This window comes from Empidonax traillii, unplaced genomic scaffold (assembly GCF_003031625.1).
Source record: "Empidonax traillii isolate 1590-97213 ecotype Southwest subspecies unplaced genomic scaffold, ASM303162v1 scaffold1367:size194105, whole genome shotgun sequence".
Classification (NCBI taxonomy): domain Eukaryota; kingdom Metazoa; phylum Chordata; class Aves; order Passeriformes; family Tyrannidae; genus Empidonax; species Empidonax traillii.
In genome coordinates, this window is record NW_020956560.1 from 173,317 (window position 1) to 186,459 (window position 13,143).

General features: G+C 63.5%; 1 protein-coding gene across 2 annotated transcripts; it reads left to right on the forward strand.

The window, feature by feature from the left end:
- Positions 1-6,254: 6,254 nt before the first annotated feature.
- On the forward strand, positions 6,255-13,005 carry BCAR1 (BCAR1, Cas family scaffold protein). 2 transcript variants are annotated; one of them, XM_027906866.1, is made up of 7 exons: positions 6,255-6,312; positions 7,169-7,861; positions 9,044-9,205; positions 9,413-9,517; positions 9,921-11,069; positions 11,283-11,372; positions 11,732-13,005. In XM_027906866.1, the coding sequence occupies exons 1-7, from the start codon at positions 6,301-6,303 to the stop codon at positions 12,245-12,247; spliced, it is 2,727 nt and encodes a 908-aa protein (XP_027762667.1). In that variant the 5' UTR covers positions 6,255-6,300; the 3' UTR covers positions 12,248-13,005. The 2 variants fall into 2 exon arrangements, with proteins under 2 accessions (XP_027762667.1, XP_027762666.1); XM_027906865.1 differs by lacking the exon at positions 6,255-6,312 and having other exon boundaries at positions 7,094-7,861.
- Positions 13,006-13,143: the final 138 nt, after the last annotated feature.

Here is a 13,143-nt window from a genome sequence, read left to right on the forward strand (position 1 = left end):
CTCTCGCATGCTGGCAGCTTGGTTTTTGCGGGAAGCAGAGGACAAAGAAATTTAGGGTCACATACAGTAAGGAGTGTCTGACTGTGGTAATGAAAACCTCTGCTGGGATGTGCCTCGTGTCTGCCCTGATAGCAGCCTGGGGGTCTCAGCAAGTGCTTGGATCGCTTTCCCTCTGCAGCACTGGGGCTGATGGTGGGATTAAATCCAGAACTGGGGTTGGCATTGTCAACACAGACCTGTAGCAGTGCTGCAGGAGCAAAGAAGCCCCCCCAAGGCATGGCCACGCAGGGACACTCGGCAAAGTGCAGCTGCCTGGGCGGGCAGGCCAAGGCGCTGGGTGTGGAGCGAGCGGCCGGAGCTGGAGGCCAGCAATGCTCCGTCATCCTGGCCATCCCTGCCGACCTGGCGCTGCTGGAGCTGGGCAGCTCCCATGGCTGGGCTGTGCACACCCTCGGGGTGGAGGTGCTCACCAGCATTTCCCCACGGGGTGCTCTGAGCCCGCTCGGTGCTGGTGCTGTGCCAGGGGAAGGTGGCACAAGCCCCATCCTTCCTGCTCATAGGGCCAGTGATGCCGTCGCTGCTACTGGCCCCTTGCCTGTGGCTCTGAGCCTTGGGCTCACATGTCCACTGCTGAGTCAGCCCTTGCTCTGTGGATGTGTTGCAGGATAGACAAGAACAAAACACCACGTGCTTGGGGGAGCTGCAGCCTTTGGTGCCCTGTTCTGTACAGAATCAGCTGTAATGGACCTGCTTCAACGAGCCTGACATTGGACAGAAACAAAACAACCGGATGATGACATGTTTTCTTCCCCAAACACTTCCAAGCCAGTTTCTGCTCTGGTTTGGGTTGCAAGCACAACTGGGCACCACTGTGGAGATAGCTCGGGGCTCCTGGGTGGCAGCGAGTGGCCCTGGCTGGATGATGCTGGGGCTGCAGTGCAAGGCAGGTGCTGCAGTAGCTGGGCTGCTCTCCTGCTCAGGATGGTGCTGCCAGACCATCTCCAGCCCCTTCTCTCCTTGTGTGCTGGGCTGGGAGGTGGCTGATCCTGCCCTCCTTGCAGGGTCCCTCCCAACAGGGACTCCAAGGCAGCCAGGGCTTGTTTTGCTGCAGGTCCCTGATGATGGTGAAATACTGGGGCAGCAGCTCAGCCAGGGCGGCCACAAGTGGGGCTGGGCAGGCTTGGCCCACTGTGGGTGCTGAGCAGGCAGCCAGGGAAATGATTTGGTGCTGAGAGGAGAGGAGGGAATATTTCTGCTCATATCCCCCATGTCCCTTCGTGGCTGCGCTCCTGGGGCCTCACACACTGGGCAGAGGTGGGGAAGGGTCATGTCATCCCTCCATGGGATGGCTCCCTGTGGTGGCTGGCTCCTGGTGGCTGCTGACCAAAATCTTTGCTGCAGCGTGGCCACCTCAACTGCATTGTAGGGCTCTTCGTCCTCCAGCAGCTTGGCAGCACCTTGGGGTCAAAAGTAGGTAAGAAATTGAAAATAATTCTGTGCATTGCATTATGAGCAGGAGTGGAATGGAGATCCAGAGGTGTGAGATACCAAAACCAGCCCTGCTCTTAAAAGCGTTAAAGAGCTCCAGGCTGTGTCCAGAGTGAGTCCTGCAGCAGCATCTGGCTCTGGATGGCTTGGGGGTGGCTTTGGATTCACACGCACTGTAACGGTGTGTTAGTGGGATGTGGCCAGCACAGCCTCCACTGGCACGCTGGTGAAGATCAGTGACCCCCAGTATACTGAATGCTGCCTGCCAGCCCCAGCTCTGCTCTCCACAAACCCTCCAGCCTCTCTTCTCCAGGGTTTTTCCTCCCCTTCAGCTGAGCAAATGTGGAAAATTTTGAAATCTTGGAAGCAACCTGACCCGCTGGAAAAGCGTGGTTTAGTGGCGGTGGCCGAGAGCCCCGGCTCCCCTCTCCGCGGGGCTCCCCACCTGGCGGCAGCGTGGCGTGCCCGGCCCGGCCTGAGGATGCCGGGATGCGGTGCCAGCTCCCGGCCCAGCAAGCTGGGACAGGCCTGGCGGGACGGCGGGAGGCAGCTCCAGCCTGGGCTGATTCCTGGCTTTCTCCGCGCTCCCAAGCGTCCTGCGTTTTTGCTGGGTTGGATCATGTATTCCTCGCCTCTCTTTCCTGAAGACGAGGAGTGATTTACAGGTCTCCAGAAAACACAGCTTGGCTGCTTTGGAAGGGAAAAAAAAGGAAACCCAACCAAACCCCCTCTCTGTTTGCTATCGTGCCTTCCCACGAAGGGGGGTGGCCCCAGGACCCGCCAGCCTTCGGTGTCCCCGCCAGCCCTTGGCGTCCCCAGCAACTGCGCTTTCTGCAAGGAGCAACGTTCCCAGCAGATGTGGGTCCCTCTTTCAAGATGTCCCAACCTTGAGCTGTCTTCTCTGAGAAGCTCACGTATCCTCTGTGGGTCAGGGCCCAGCCTGAGCATTTGTTTGGGGTAATTTTGGCCCTACAAGGAGTCCCTCTTGCCCAGAGCGTCACCTCACCCCGAGGAGCTCCCCCTTCCCTGGCCGCCTGAAGGGGCCCCTTGTGCAGCTGAGCCCCAGACAAGGCTCCAATTGTGTCCCTGTGCCCCAATGGTCGGGGCTTCTGCCGTGGCATCCCCGTGCTGGAGCCACGGTAAAAACGGCTGTGTCCAACCCACGCCCACAGGCTCGGCTTTCCTGAGCTGATGGGCTCTGGGGAGGCTGTTCCGGAGCCGGGGGAATCGCCATGGGGAGGTGATGTGTTGTGTTTCATGCTGCTTCAGTGACAGGGATGGGGGAGTAGATGTTGGCTTGGCTGGCTGCCTGGGGGTGCATCTCATGGCCCCCACCCAGCTGCCCCAAGGACTCGATGGGATTCATGGACTGAGCTGCCGTGGGGCAGAGCGTGGCAGCTTGGAGAAGAAGGGAGCAGAGCGTGGAGCTGACCCCAGCAGCATCTCCCCACAGCCAGGGCAGCAGTTCCCCAAGGGGCAGGGCTGGTGCCTGGCAGGTGGTGCTGGCAGCACGACATCCTCTTCTCCAAGCTGCTGTTTGCAGCCACTTCCCACCTCACAGCAAGGTCCCACCCAGCAGCACAGTGGGTCTCCCACCCCACATGAGGAGGGTCCCCCCAGGGCATCCTTGTGCTGTTGGTGAGCGCTGGCACTGGCGTCTGAAGCTCAGCTGGTGGCGGTGGCACAGCCAGCCCTTCCTGCTCCCGGGTGAGCCCCGGCTGGGGGCGAGGATCAGCGCCAGCCCTCGCCGGGGAATGAATGGGGACACAAACAGAGCCGCTACTGTTGGGGCAGCCCGAGGCCCGCACTCCGCCTCAGCTTCTCTGGAGATGGGGGGGTGCCCTGTCACCCTGCTCTCTGGAAAGGCAAGCAGTCTCCCCCGACATCTTCTCTTTGCAGCTAAGAACTGACCCAGCCCCCTGGAGAAGCACAGGGATAAATCCTGGTTGTGATCCTGTTGGGTCCCGTGATATTACAAGCCAAGAGAAATGTCCTCATTATTTCCAGAATATTGAAGTCTAATAAATCCTGTCCTGCCTTATAGGATTTATTTTTCTGTTCATTGCTAGGAGACTCAGTCCCGTGTAATCCTATTGCTGCTCCAGGAGGTGGGGAGAGGCTTTCTGAAGCACGGACCTGGCAGGGCTGTGGGCAGGAGCAGGCAGCCCTGCGTGGAGCTGTTGGTGCCTGCAAACATCCCAGTGCCAGCCCCTTTCCCAATATGTCCTGCTGTCCCAGAGCTGTGCCAGGCCTGGCACGGGCTCACCAAACCCAATCTCATCTGATGGTCGCGGCACGGCTGGGCCAACGGGATGTTAATCAGCAATTAGCCAATTAATAGGGCATGGCACAGCACAGCCTGCTCCCTCGGCCCCATGCATGTCTGCCATGCTCCCCCAAACCCCACTTTAAAGGCCTCTGACACCTTCTCACACCAGAACCAGCAGGAAAAGCTGCGAAAAGCCAGGAGAAGCCGGGCTGGGCACAGCCAGGGCCCTGCAGCCTCAGCAGCCGCCTGCCCCATGCAGAGCCAGCCGTGCCTGGCTCGTCATACACCAGGGACCCTCCAGAAGACAATGACAGACACATGAATATGGCTGGAAATTTTGCCACTGAAGAGTTTTCCATAGCAACCGTTGCTGGGGCAACCTGCATCCCAAGCAGCATCCACCCCAAAACACCCAGCCCCGTGTCCACCGGAGCTGGCAAAGAACTGTGGCTTGGGACTGGTGAGACCCTCACCGTACCCCACCACCAGCGGCACAGGGATGCTCAGGCAGCGCCAGCCCAGCTCGGAGCATCCCCAGTGCCACAGGGCCCCTGGAATGCTCCACTTTTGATCTTCTCTTTGGCATTTCGTTTCCTCAGAGGAGGGAGAAGCCAAAGCGAGACCTGTTGGTGCTTGTCGCCCCCCGGGCGCTTGGCTGGGGAAGCAGGGGTGTGCAGGAGCCGTTGCCAGCTCAGGGTGCTCAGCAGATGCAAGCAGTGATTTTGGCTCCAACAGACCAAAAATGGGATCGAGTTCAACAGGGAACACTTTGATCTGAGCATCAGCATAGGGACAGGGAAAAATGAAATCCCCGCTGCTTTTAAGTCCAAAAGCAGGGAGCTTGCGGCCCCTCAGCACCTGCCTGAAGCCATATGGTGGAAGTTCACCCTGGGGACACCCCAGGGATCCCAGGAGCCCCTCTCTGCTGGCTGGGTGGGCCCACGTGAGGCTCAGGGTCTCCAAACACACCGTGGCCTCATGGGATCGGCTGCATCGGTGGGAGAGGGGCTGGGGAGCTTGGAGCCCACCCCAAGGGCGCCCACAGCACTCAGTCCCTGCGCTGTCACCACTGTCACCAACAAGAGGAAACCACAACCCCCCGTGCCGGGGCAGCTGCGGTTTGCGGGTGCGACCGCAGTCTCTGCCTCCGGATATCTGCCAACCTCGGCTGTGCCTCAGTGTCCCTTTCTGCCAGCCACGAGCAGGGAAAGCAGCCTCTGACAGGGGAGAGTGGTGATGGCTCTGGGGGAGTGGAACAAGCCCTGCTTTTTGGGGAAGGGCACGTGTTTGCAGTCCGGCCTCTACGCTGCCCCTGCCCGCTGATGGCCCGTGGCCCAAAGGTAACCCCTGGGGGTGAGAGGAAATGCCATCGAGGGGACTGTGGCCGGAAGGCACGGGCAGGGCCAGGGGCACATTCCTTGCCTGCCCCCGCACGCACCGCCCGATCCCTGCCCGTGGCTCTCACGCAGGGCCCCTCGGCACCCACTCGCCCATGTGCCCACACAGCTCACACGTGTGCGTCCCACAGCTCCCCGGGAGCCCCACAGCCCTCCCCCCCTGCTCTCAGCTCTGTGGGGGTGATGGCAGGGGCTGTGGCACAGCACGTGGCTGTGCCAGGTCCAGGCTCACCAGCTGTTGGGGTGCCCATGGACCCTATGGGTGGGCTGTTGGAACAGGCCAGGTGGGCAGCCACGGTGTGCCACGTTGTGCCATGGTTCTACATGTGCCACGGTGTGCCACGGTGTGCCATGTGTGCCATGGTTCTACATGTGCCACGTTGTGCCATGGTTCTACATGTGCCACAGTGTGCCACGGTGTGCCATGTGTGCTCTGCCATGTGGGCCAGTGCACCTACACCCGCCCATTACCTGCCCCTTACATCCCCCTGCCACTGCTCACCCTGCCCATTGCACACCCCAGAACGCCCCAGTTACACTCCTGTCACCCTCTGTTGCACACCCATTGCACACCCATTACACCTTAATGCCCCTTGCTCACTACACACCCACTGCACAGCCTTTGCCCTTCATTTGCACACCCATTTGTAGCACACCTATTGCAGGCCCGTTGCACACCCGTTACACACCCCCTGCTCGTTGCACTCTCGCTGCCCTTCACCGCACACCTAGCACCTTCCTTTACACGCCCGTTCCATGCCCTTTACACACACATTGGCCTTTACACACACATTGCGCACTACACACACATTGCACTTTACACACCTGTCCCACGCCCTTTACACACACATGGCACGCCCTTTACACACCCCTTGCACTTTACACACCCCTTGCACTTTACACACCCGTTGCACACTCGCCCCGCCCCCTCGGCCCCGCCCCGCCCCCTCCGGGCCCCGCCCCTGCTCGGGCCCCGCCCCCGGGGGCGCAGCCAATGGGCGCGGGCGGGGCCGGGCCGGGCGCGCGCGGCGCTATAACGAACGCTCCGTGTGGCGCCGCCGCCCGCGCGCCCCGGACCGGCCCCGGCCCCGCTCCCCGCCCGGCCCCCGCCGCGGCCGGCCCGGCCCGGCCCGGCCCCGCGGGAAGATGAACTACCTGGTGAGCGGGGAGCGGGACGGGGGGGACACACGGGGACGTGCGCGGGGACAAGGCGGGACGCGGCGGAACGGCTGGCGGGGGGCCCCGCCGGGGAGGAGAAGGAGGAGGAGGAGAAGGAGGAGGAGGAGGAAGAGGGGATGGGGGAGGAAGGCCACAGTCCCCCCACCACGGGCAGGGCCCCCTCGGTGCGGCTGATCTCGCTGGCGTGACCTTGGCCGAGCCCCGCCGCACCGGGGCGGTCAGGCCTTGCCCGCCCTCCTTCGCTCCCGGCGGGTCCCGGCGCTGCGGGACCCGCGGGGGCCCCACCGGGGCCAGGGGCCTCTCCGGGCCTCCTCCTCCCGCCCCGCCGGGCAGGGGGGCAGTGGCGGCGGGCAGGGCCCGGACAGAGCCGCGGAGAGCCGGGGGTCGGGCCCCGCCGTCCCGGGCGGGCCGCAGCCCCTCCCGCGGCCCCGGCAGCGCTGGCAGGTGCCGCCCCGGCCCGGGCCGGGCACCCCGCGGGGCCGGAGGGGCCCAGGCCCGGCGGCGGGAGCCGTGGGATGGCCACGGACACGGCTGACTCACCGCCCCGGCACTTCCTCCCCGGCGGCGGAGGGAAGGGGCGGGAGAGGCAGAGGAGGCCCCCCGAAACCGGGGAGGAGGAAGGGCCCGGCCCCTTCCCAGCACCACCTCTGGGAAAGGGTGGGTTGAGCTCCAGCGGGGAATCCCTCGGCGGCTGGAGCGGGCAGATCCAGCTGGCGGGAGGCGCTGGGCGAAGCCCCCGGCCCGCGGGGCTCGGTGCCGGCGCGGAGCCGCCGGGATGACGCCCCCGCGGCCGGCGGGGCCCGGCTCACCGCCCCGGCGCGGGGCTCTCTTCCAGAACGTGCTGGCCAAGGCGCTGTACGACAACGTGGCCGAGTCCCCGGACGAGCTCTCCTTCCGCAAGGGCGACATCATGACGGTGCTGGAGCGCAACACGCAGGGGCTGGACGGCTGGTGGCTCTGCTCGCTCCACGGCCGGCAGGGCATCGTCCCCGGGAACCGCCTCAAGATCCTGGTGGGGATGTACGACAAGAAGCAGCAGCAGCAGCAGCAAGCGCCCGGCCCGGCGCAGGGGCAGGCTCCGCCGCAGCCCTCGGTGCCCCAGCCAGCTCTGCCGTACCACCACCAAGGGGGATACACCCCTCTGTCGCCCGCCTCGCAGTACACACCCATGCACCCTGCTTATGCCCCCCAAGGGGACAACGTCTACCTGATGCCGGTCCCCAGCAAGGGACAGCAGAGTCTGTACCCGGGCTCGGCACCCACCGGACAGTTTCCTCCTGCCCCGGCTAAGCAGCCACCCACCTTCCCGAAGCAGGTACCTCCCCACACCTTCTCCAGCCCCGGCCAGGAGATCTACCAGGTGCCCCCCTCCCTGGGCCCGGCAGCAGAGGCGTACCCCGGGGGCTCTGCCAGTCCTCCCCAGGATGTCTACCAGGTTCCTCCCTCAGCTGGTCAGGCTCAAGAGATCTACCAGGTGCCCCCATCGCTGGACATGAGGAGCTGGGAAGGGCACAAGCCCCAGGGAAAGGTAGGACGGGGAGACTGGAGTGGGGAGCATGTTATAGTTGTGGGGTGCTCTGTGGTCCACGGGTGTGAGTGGGTGGCAGGGCTTGGGCTTATCAGCCCACCAGTGTCTCTTGGGGCAGGCAGCCCTCGTGCCCATTGCTGGAGTTGTGTGAGCATCCTTCCCTGCACTGCTGGCAGGAGGGGGGCACTGAGGGAGTCTCTGCAGTGGCGGTGGTGCCCTGGTTGACCTGGGCCACCCCGCTTGGCGCTGGCACAGCATTTGGCACTTGGGTCCTCGTGGTCTCTTGTGTAGGCTCTGCCATAGTCACCCAGGGCATGGCAGCATGTCTGGTGTGGGTGCAGGGTGCTGATAACGCCAGAGCTCCTTTGGCCAGGTTCTGTAGCTGTGGTTGGTACCCAACACAGTGCTGTGAGGTTTCATTCCTGCTGGGAGCGCAGGCAGGAGCAGGCAGCGGGTGCCAGCATGTCCGGGCTGTGCCAGGGAGCCTGCCAGTGCTTGCTGGATTTGCTGGTGAGGCAGGGCTGAGCCACCAGCCTGTCCCCAGCATGGAGCCTAACGGCTCCATCCCCAACACCAGGCTCCTCCTGGCTCTGCCCCTTCCCTGGCACGTCATCCCAGGGAAGAGGAGCGAGGTGCTTTCAGCATCGCGTTTTCTGGGAAGGCTACCTGACTCACACCCCTGGCACGTAGCCAGTGAGGAGAGGGAACCGCCAGTCACACCCAGGGCACGAGGAGCATCCTAAAACTGAGAGCCAGCCTGGCACCTCAGCCCTTCTTAGCACCATTTGGGCCGGGTGCCATGACCCTCTGGGTTTGGTTATTTGCCGCACTCGTGTCGCCGTGGAACGACCGATTCGGGCGTGAAGCCGCGGGCAGGGATTTCCAGGCATCGGCAGGTCCCTGCCCACGGCTCGGTGCCCGAATGGGCTGTTCCGTGCCGCTCTCGGCGGCCGTGCCGGCTGGGCTTTGTCTCCGTTGGAGGCTCCATCGCCGCTATAAATAACCGGTGATATCATCCGGTGGCGGCAGCCGCGCTCGCCCGGCCGGGGAGCGCCCTCCCGTGGGCAGCGCCGCGCGCGGAACGCGGCCCGTCCCCTCCGCAGCCCCGCGCTGGGTCTGGGGGGTGATGCAGGGAGGGGGGTGCTCGGCACGGCCCACAGCTCTTCTTCTCTCTTTGTCCAGGTGCTGGTGCCCACCCGCGTGGGGCAGATGTATTTGTATGACTCCCCCAAGGGCGAGCAGGTGGAGTATGATTTCCCTCGCCACCTCATCTCCGCGGGCTCCCAGGAGATCTACGACGTGCCACCTGTCCGAGGGGGCGTCCCGAACCAGTTCAGCCAGGAGGTGAGGCTGCTTGTGGGGTCGAGGGGATAGCTCTGGTTCCATCCTCTAGAATGGGAGATGGCCTGGCACAGCCTGGGATCCGAAACTGGGCAAATTGTACCCAAAACTGTGCACTTTATGAACCTCGGGGCTGCTTCTGGGCACCTCCATCCTTCCCAGCTGGTCCCCGTGCCATCTCTGATATTTTATCCTGTGTCCCCTCTCCAGGTCTATGACACCCCACCCATGGCAGTGAAGGGTCCCAATGGGCAGGACCCAGGGCAGGAGATCTACGATGTGCCCCCCAGCGTGGAGAAGAACCTGCCCCAAACTGTAAGTGCTGCTGGGAAGCTCCCAGCTTCTGTATAAGAAAGACAGATTTTTACAGAGAAAACAATAATTCACTCTGCCAGGGATCAGTCTCCCCAGAGATGTGGTGGTGTCCCTGGCACTGGAGGCTTTCAGGATACCAGGAGACAGGATGCTAGATGTTCACATCCAGGGGATGAGTTTGATGTTTTGAGGTCCCTTCCGACCTGGGCTGCTCTGGGATGTTGTGACTTCTGTCCCAAAAGGCAGGGGATCCCCTGGGGTGCACGGCTCCATCCTGGTGCCCACCCGGTGCCATCTGGCTCTTGTGTGCCCCACAGCATAGGGCAGCCCATCTGCACCTCCATGCTGAGCCAGGCCAGCCCTCCTGGCAGTGCTGACACTGCCTGCTGCTCTGCCCTCACAGGTGTACGACGTCCCCCCCTCGGTCAGCAAGGACGTGCCGGATGGCCCGGCACGGGAGGAGACCTACGATGTGCCCCCCGCCTTCGCCAAGCAGAAAACCTTCGACCCCTCCCGCCACCCCCTCGTCCTGGCCCAGCAGGAGCCCTACTTGCCAGAGGACGTCTACGACGTGCCACCGGCGGCTGGGAAGGGTGCTCCTGAGCAGCCACTCTCTCATGAGATCTACGACGTGCCCCCCAGCCTCAAGAAGCTGGGGGGATCCACCTTCCCTTCCCAGGAGGTGTACGACGTGCCCCGGGACCTGCACGCCCCGGGTAAGGGCTCCGTGGACACGGAGGGCGAGTACATCTACGATGTCCCGCCGCAAGTGGACCGCGAGCCCAAGGGCGCCGACGCCAAGCGCCTCTCGGCCTCCAGCACGGGCAGCACCCGCAGCAACATCTCCACGTCCTCACTGGATGTAATACCCGTGAAGGAACCGGCCAAGGGAGCCGGCAAGGAGTTCTCCCTGGACTTGGATGCCGCTATGGAGACACTGGCCAAGCTCCAGCACGGCGTCAGCAGCGCCGTCTCCTACCTCATGTCCTTTATCGGCACCAACTGGCGCAGCCCCGAGCACATGGAGGCCAACGCCGCCAGCATCCGCAGCGCGGCCGAGGGCGTCCGGACGGCCCTCCGGGACCTGCTGGAGTTTGCCCGGGGGGCAGTGGGCAACGCTGCCCAGGCCTCCGACCGCTCCCTGTACACCAAGCTGAGCAAGCAGCTGCAGAAGATGGAGGAGGTCTACCAGGCCCTGGCACGGCACGGCCAAGCGCTGGACGCTTGCCACTGGGCCCCCAGTGCGCTGGCCAGCAGCAAGCCGGGCACAGATGACTTGGAGCACTTCATCATGCACTCACGTGGTGTCCCCGATGACACCAAGCAGTTGGCTTCCTTCCTGCATGGCAATGCCTCCCTGCTCTTCAAACGGACAAAGCCGGCGGCGGAGAGCGGTGGCCATGGGCCCCCTCACCCCTCCGACAAAGCCAGCAGCATCCAGTCACGGCCCCTGCCCTCCCCACCCAAGCTGCTGGCCCAGGAGTCGCCCGACGGGCCCTATGAGAACAGTGAGAGCGGCTGGATGGAGGATTACGACTACGTCCATCTCCAGGTGGGCACGGGCGGGGGGGCCGCTCCCCGCAGGGAGCGTTTGTGCCAGTGCCGCCCCGGCACAGGGGGATTAGGCAGCTCTGCTTCTGCCACACACCTCTTGCTCTTATCCTCCAACTTGAGGGTTGTGGGCACCAGGGGTGTCCCGGGGCAGGTGGGAACTTGCTCTGGCAAGGCTGATGTTGCTGACCCCTTCCATGTCATGCCCCTGCAGGGCAAGGAGGAGTTTGAGAAGACCCAGAAGGAGCTGCTGGAGAAAGGCAACATCATCCGGCAGAGCAAGGACCAGCTGGAGCACCAGCAGGTAAGGGTGCCAGGGCAGGCAAGTGGGCACTGCTGGGCACAGGGCTCAGAGCAGGCAGGGCCCCAGGTCCCACTTCCCTCATAACCTCTGCTGCCAGTCAAACCACAGCCCTCTTCCCTGCCTGTCCCAGTGGTGGGTTTTGCTTTGCCTTCCATAGCATACCAGTGCTGTGCCAATGGAGAGGGGCACAGTCACCTTGCTTCTGGGGAGGGGTGTGGTATAGTTGTCCTGGGGCTGGCACTGTCCCTGGCTCTATTCCCGGGGGCTGCTGGCCATGGCCACCCATGCTGGTGGCTCCGGGGAGAGGGAGCAGGTGCTGACTCAGTGACCACCCTGGCTCACGCTCATCCCTCCCGCAGCTGAAGCAGTTCGAGCGGCTGGAGCAGGAGGTGTCGCGTCCCATCGACAACGACCTGTCCAACTGGAGCCCCTCGCAGCACTACGGCCCGGCACGGGGCAGCGGGGCCCTGTGTCCTGCCGACCGCCAGCTCCTCCTCTTCTACCTGGAGCAGTGCGAGGCCAACCTCACCACGCTCACCAACGCTGTCGACGCCTTCTTCACCGCCGTCAGCACCAACCAGCCCCCCAAGATCTTCGTGGCCCACAGCAAGTTCGTCATCCTCAGCGCCCACAAGCTCGTCTTCATCGGGGACACGCTGTCCCGCCAGGCCAAGGCACAGGACGTCCAACACAAGGTGATGCACTACAGCAACCTCCTCTGTGAGATGCTCAAGGAGATCGTGGCGACCACCAAGGCGGCTGCCCTCCACTACCCTTCTCCTGCCGCGTCCAAGGACATGGTGGAGCGTGTCAAGGAACTCACCAACAGCACACAGCAGTTCAGGATGGTGCTGGGCCAGCTGGCAGCCATGTGACGGCCTCAGGGCCACCGTCCCCTCTCTCTGACCCCCACCCCTCCCCAGACGTGTGTCCCCCTCCATGGGAGTCCTCTCCACCCGGTGTAAGCGGACATGTACATAGAGACTCATGCACACCGGGGGGCTGGGGCTCCACGGGGAGGGGGTGACGGGCTGCAGCCATCATCTCCCTTCTTCTTCTGCCCTCTGGCCAGAGGCCAGGAATGGTTTCAGAGCCGTGCCCATAACGAAGCAAAGCTGGGAGGTGCATCTGTGTCCAGTCCTTCCCCGCTGTCCTCTCTCCATACAAAACCGGCAGCCAGTCCTGGTGTGGAGGACATGGGGTCGTGTCCCTGTTGAGACAAGGATTGCCTGGCAGTTTGAGGTGTTGCTGTGGCTGCCCCGTTCTCAGGGGGACGCCAGAGCCACTCTACAGTGGCCAGCAGATTCTAATGGTGTGGAAGCCATCCCTGTGGTGGTGGGACAGTGTGACACAGGTTGTACTGTCTCCCTGTGTGCTGGAGGCTGGGGATAGGGGTCCCCAGGGGGGTAGGGGATGGTGGGGAGCTGCTGGGGCAGGAAGAGGCTAACCTGTGCGTGCTCACGTCTCGGGGTGTGATACAGCACCAGCTGTAACCGAAACGCAAACTGAAATTGGTGCCTTTTGAACACAGGGGAAGCTTCCGCTGGTTCCCGGAGCTACCGCGTGGCAGCCCCCTCCAAAACTTGGCCCCAAGCCCCCAGCAGCATAAAGATTTGCCTACAAACCCCCTCCATCTCCTGGGTGTCTGCATGTGCCTGCTGAGGTGAGGGAGATCCCCTGGGGCAGGGCTGGGGGGATCCTGTCCCCCTCAAAGATCTCACAGCCAACAGAGACTGCTGGTGCTCAGAGGTTTAATGGGGCATGTGAGGGG

Excerpts from the sequence above, each read along its gene's own strand:
- BCAR1 (XM_027906865.1), top strand. The coding sequence starts at position 7,109 with ATGACGCCCCCGCGGCCGGCGGGGCCCGGCTCACCGCCCCGGCGCGGG. Across the intron at positions 9,518-9,920 it reads AGAAGAACCTGCCCCAAACT|GTGTACGACGTCCCCCCCTC; the intron begins GTAAGTGCTGCT and ends CTGCCCTCACAG. Across the intron at positions 11,070-11,282 it reads ACGACTACGTCCATCTCCAG|GGCAAGGAGGAGTTTGAGAA; the intron begins GTGGGCACGGGC and ends ATGCCCCTGCAG.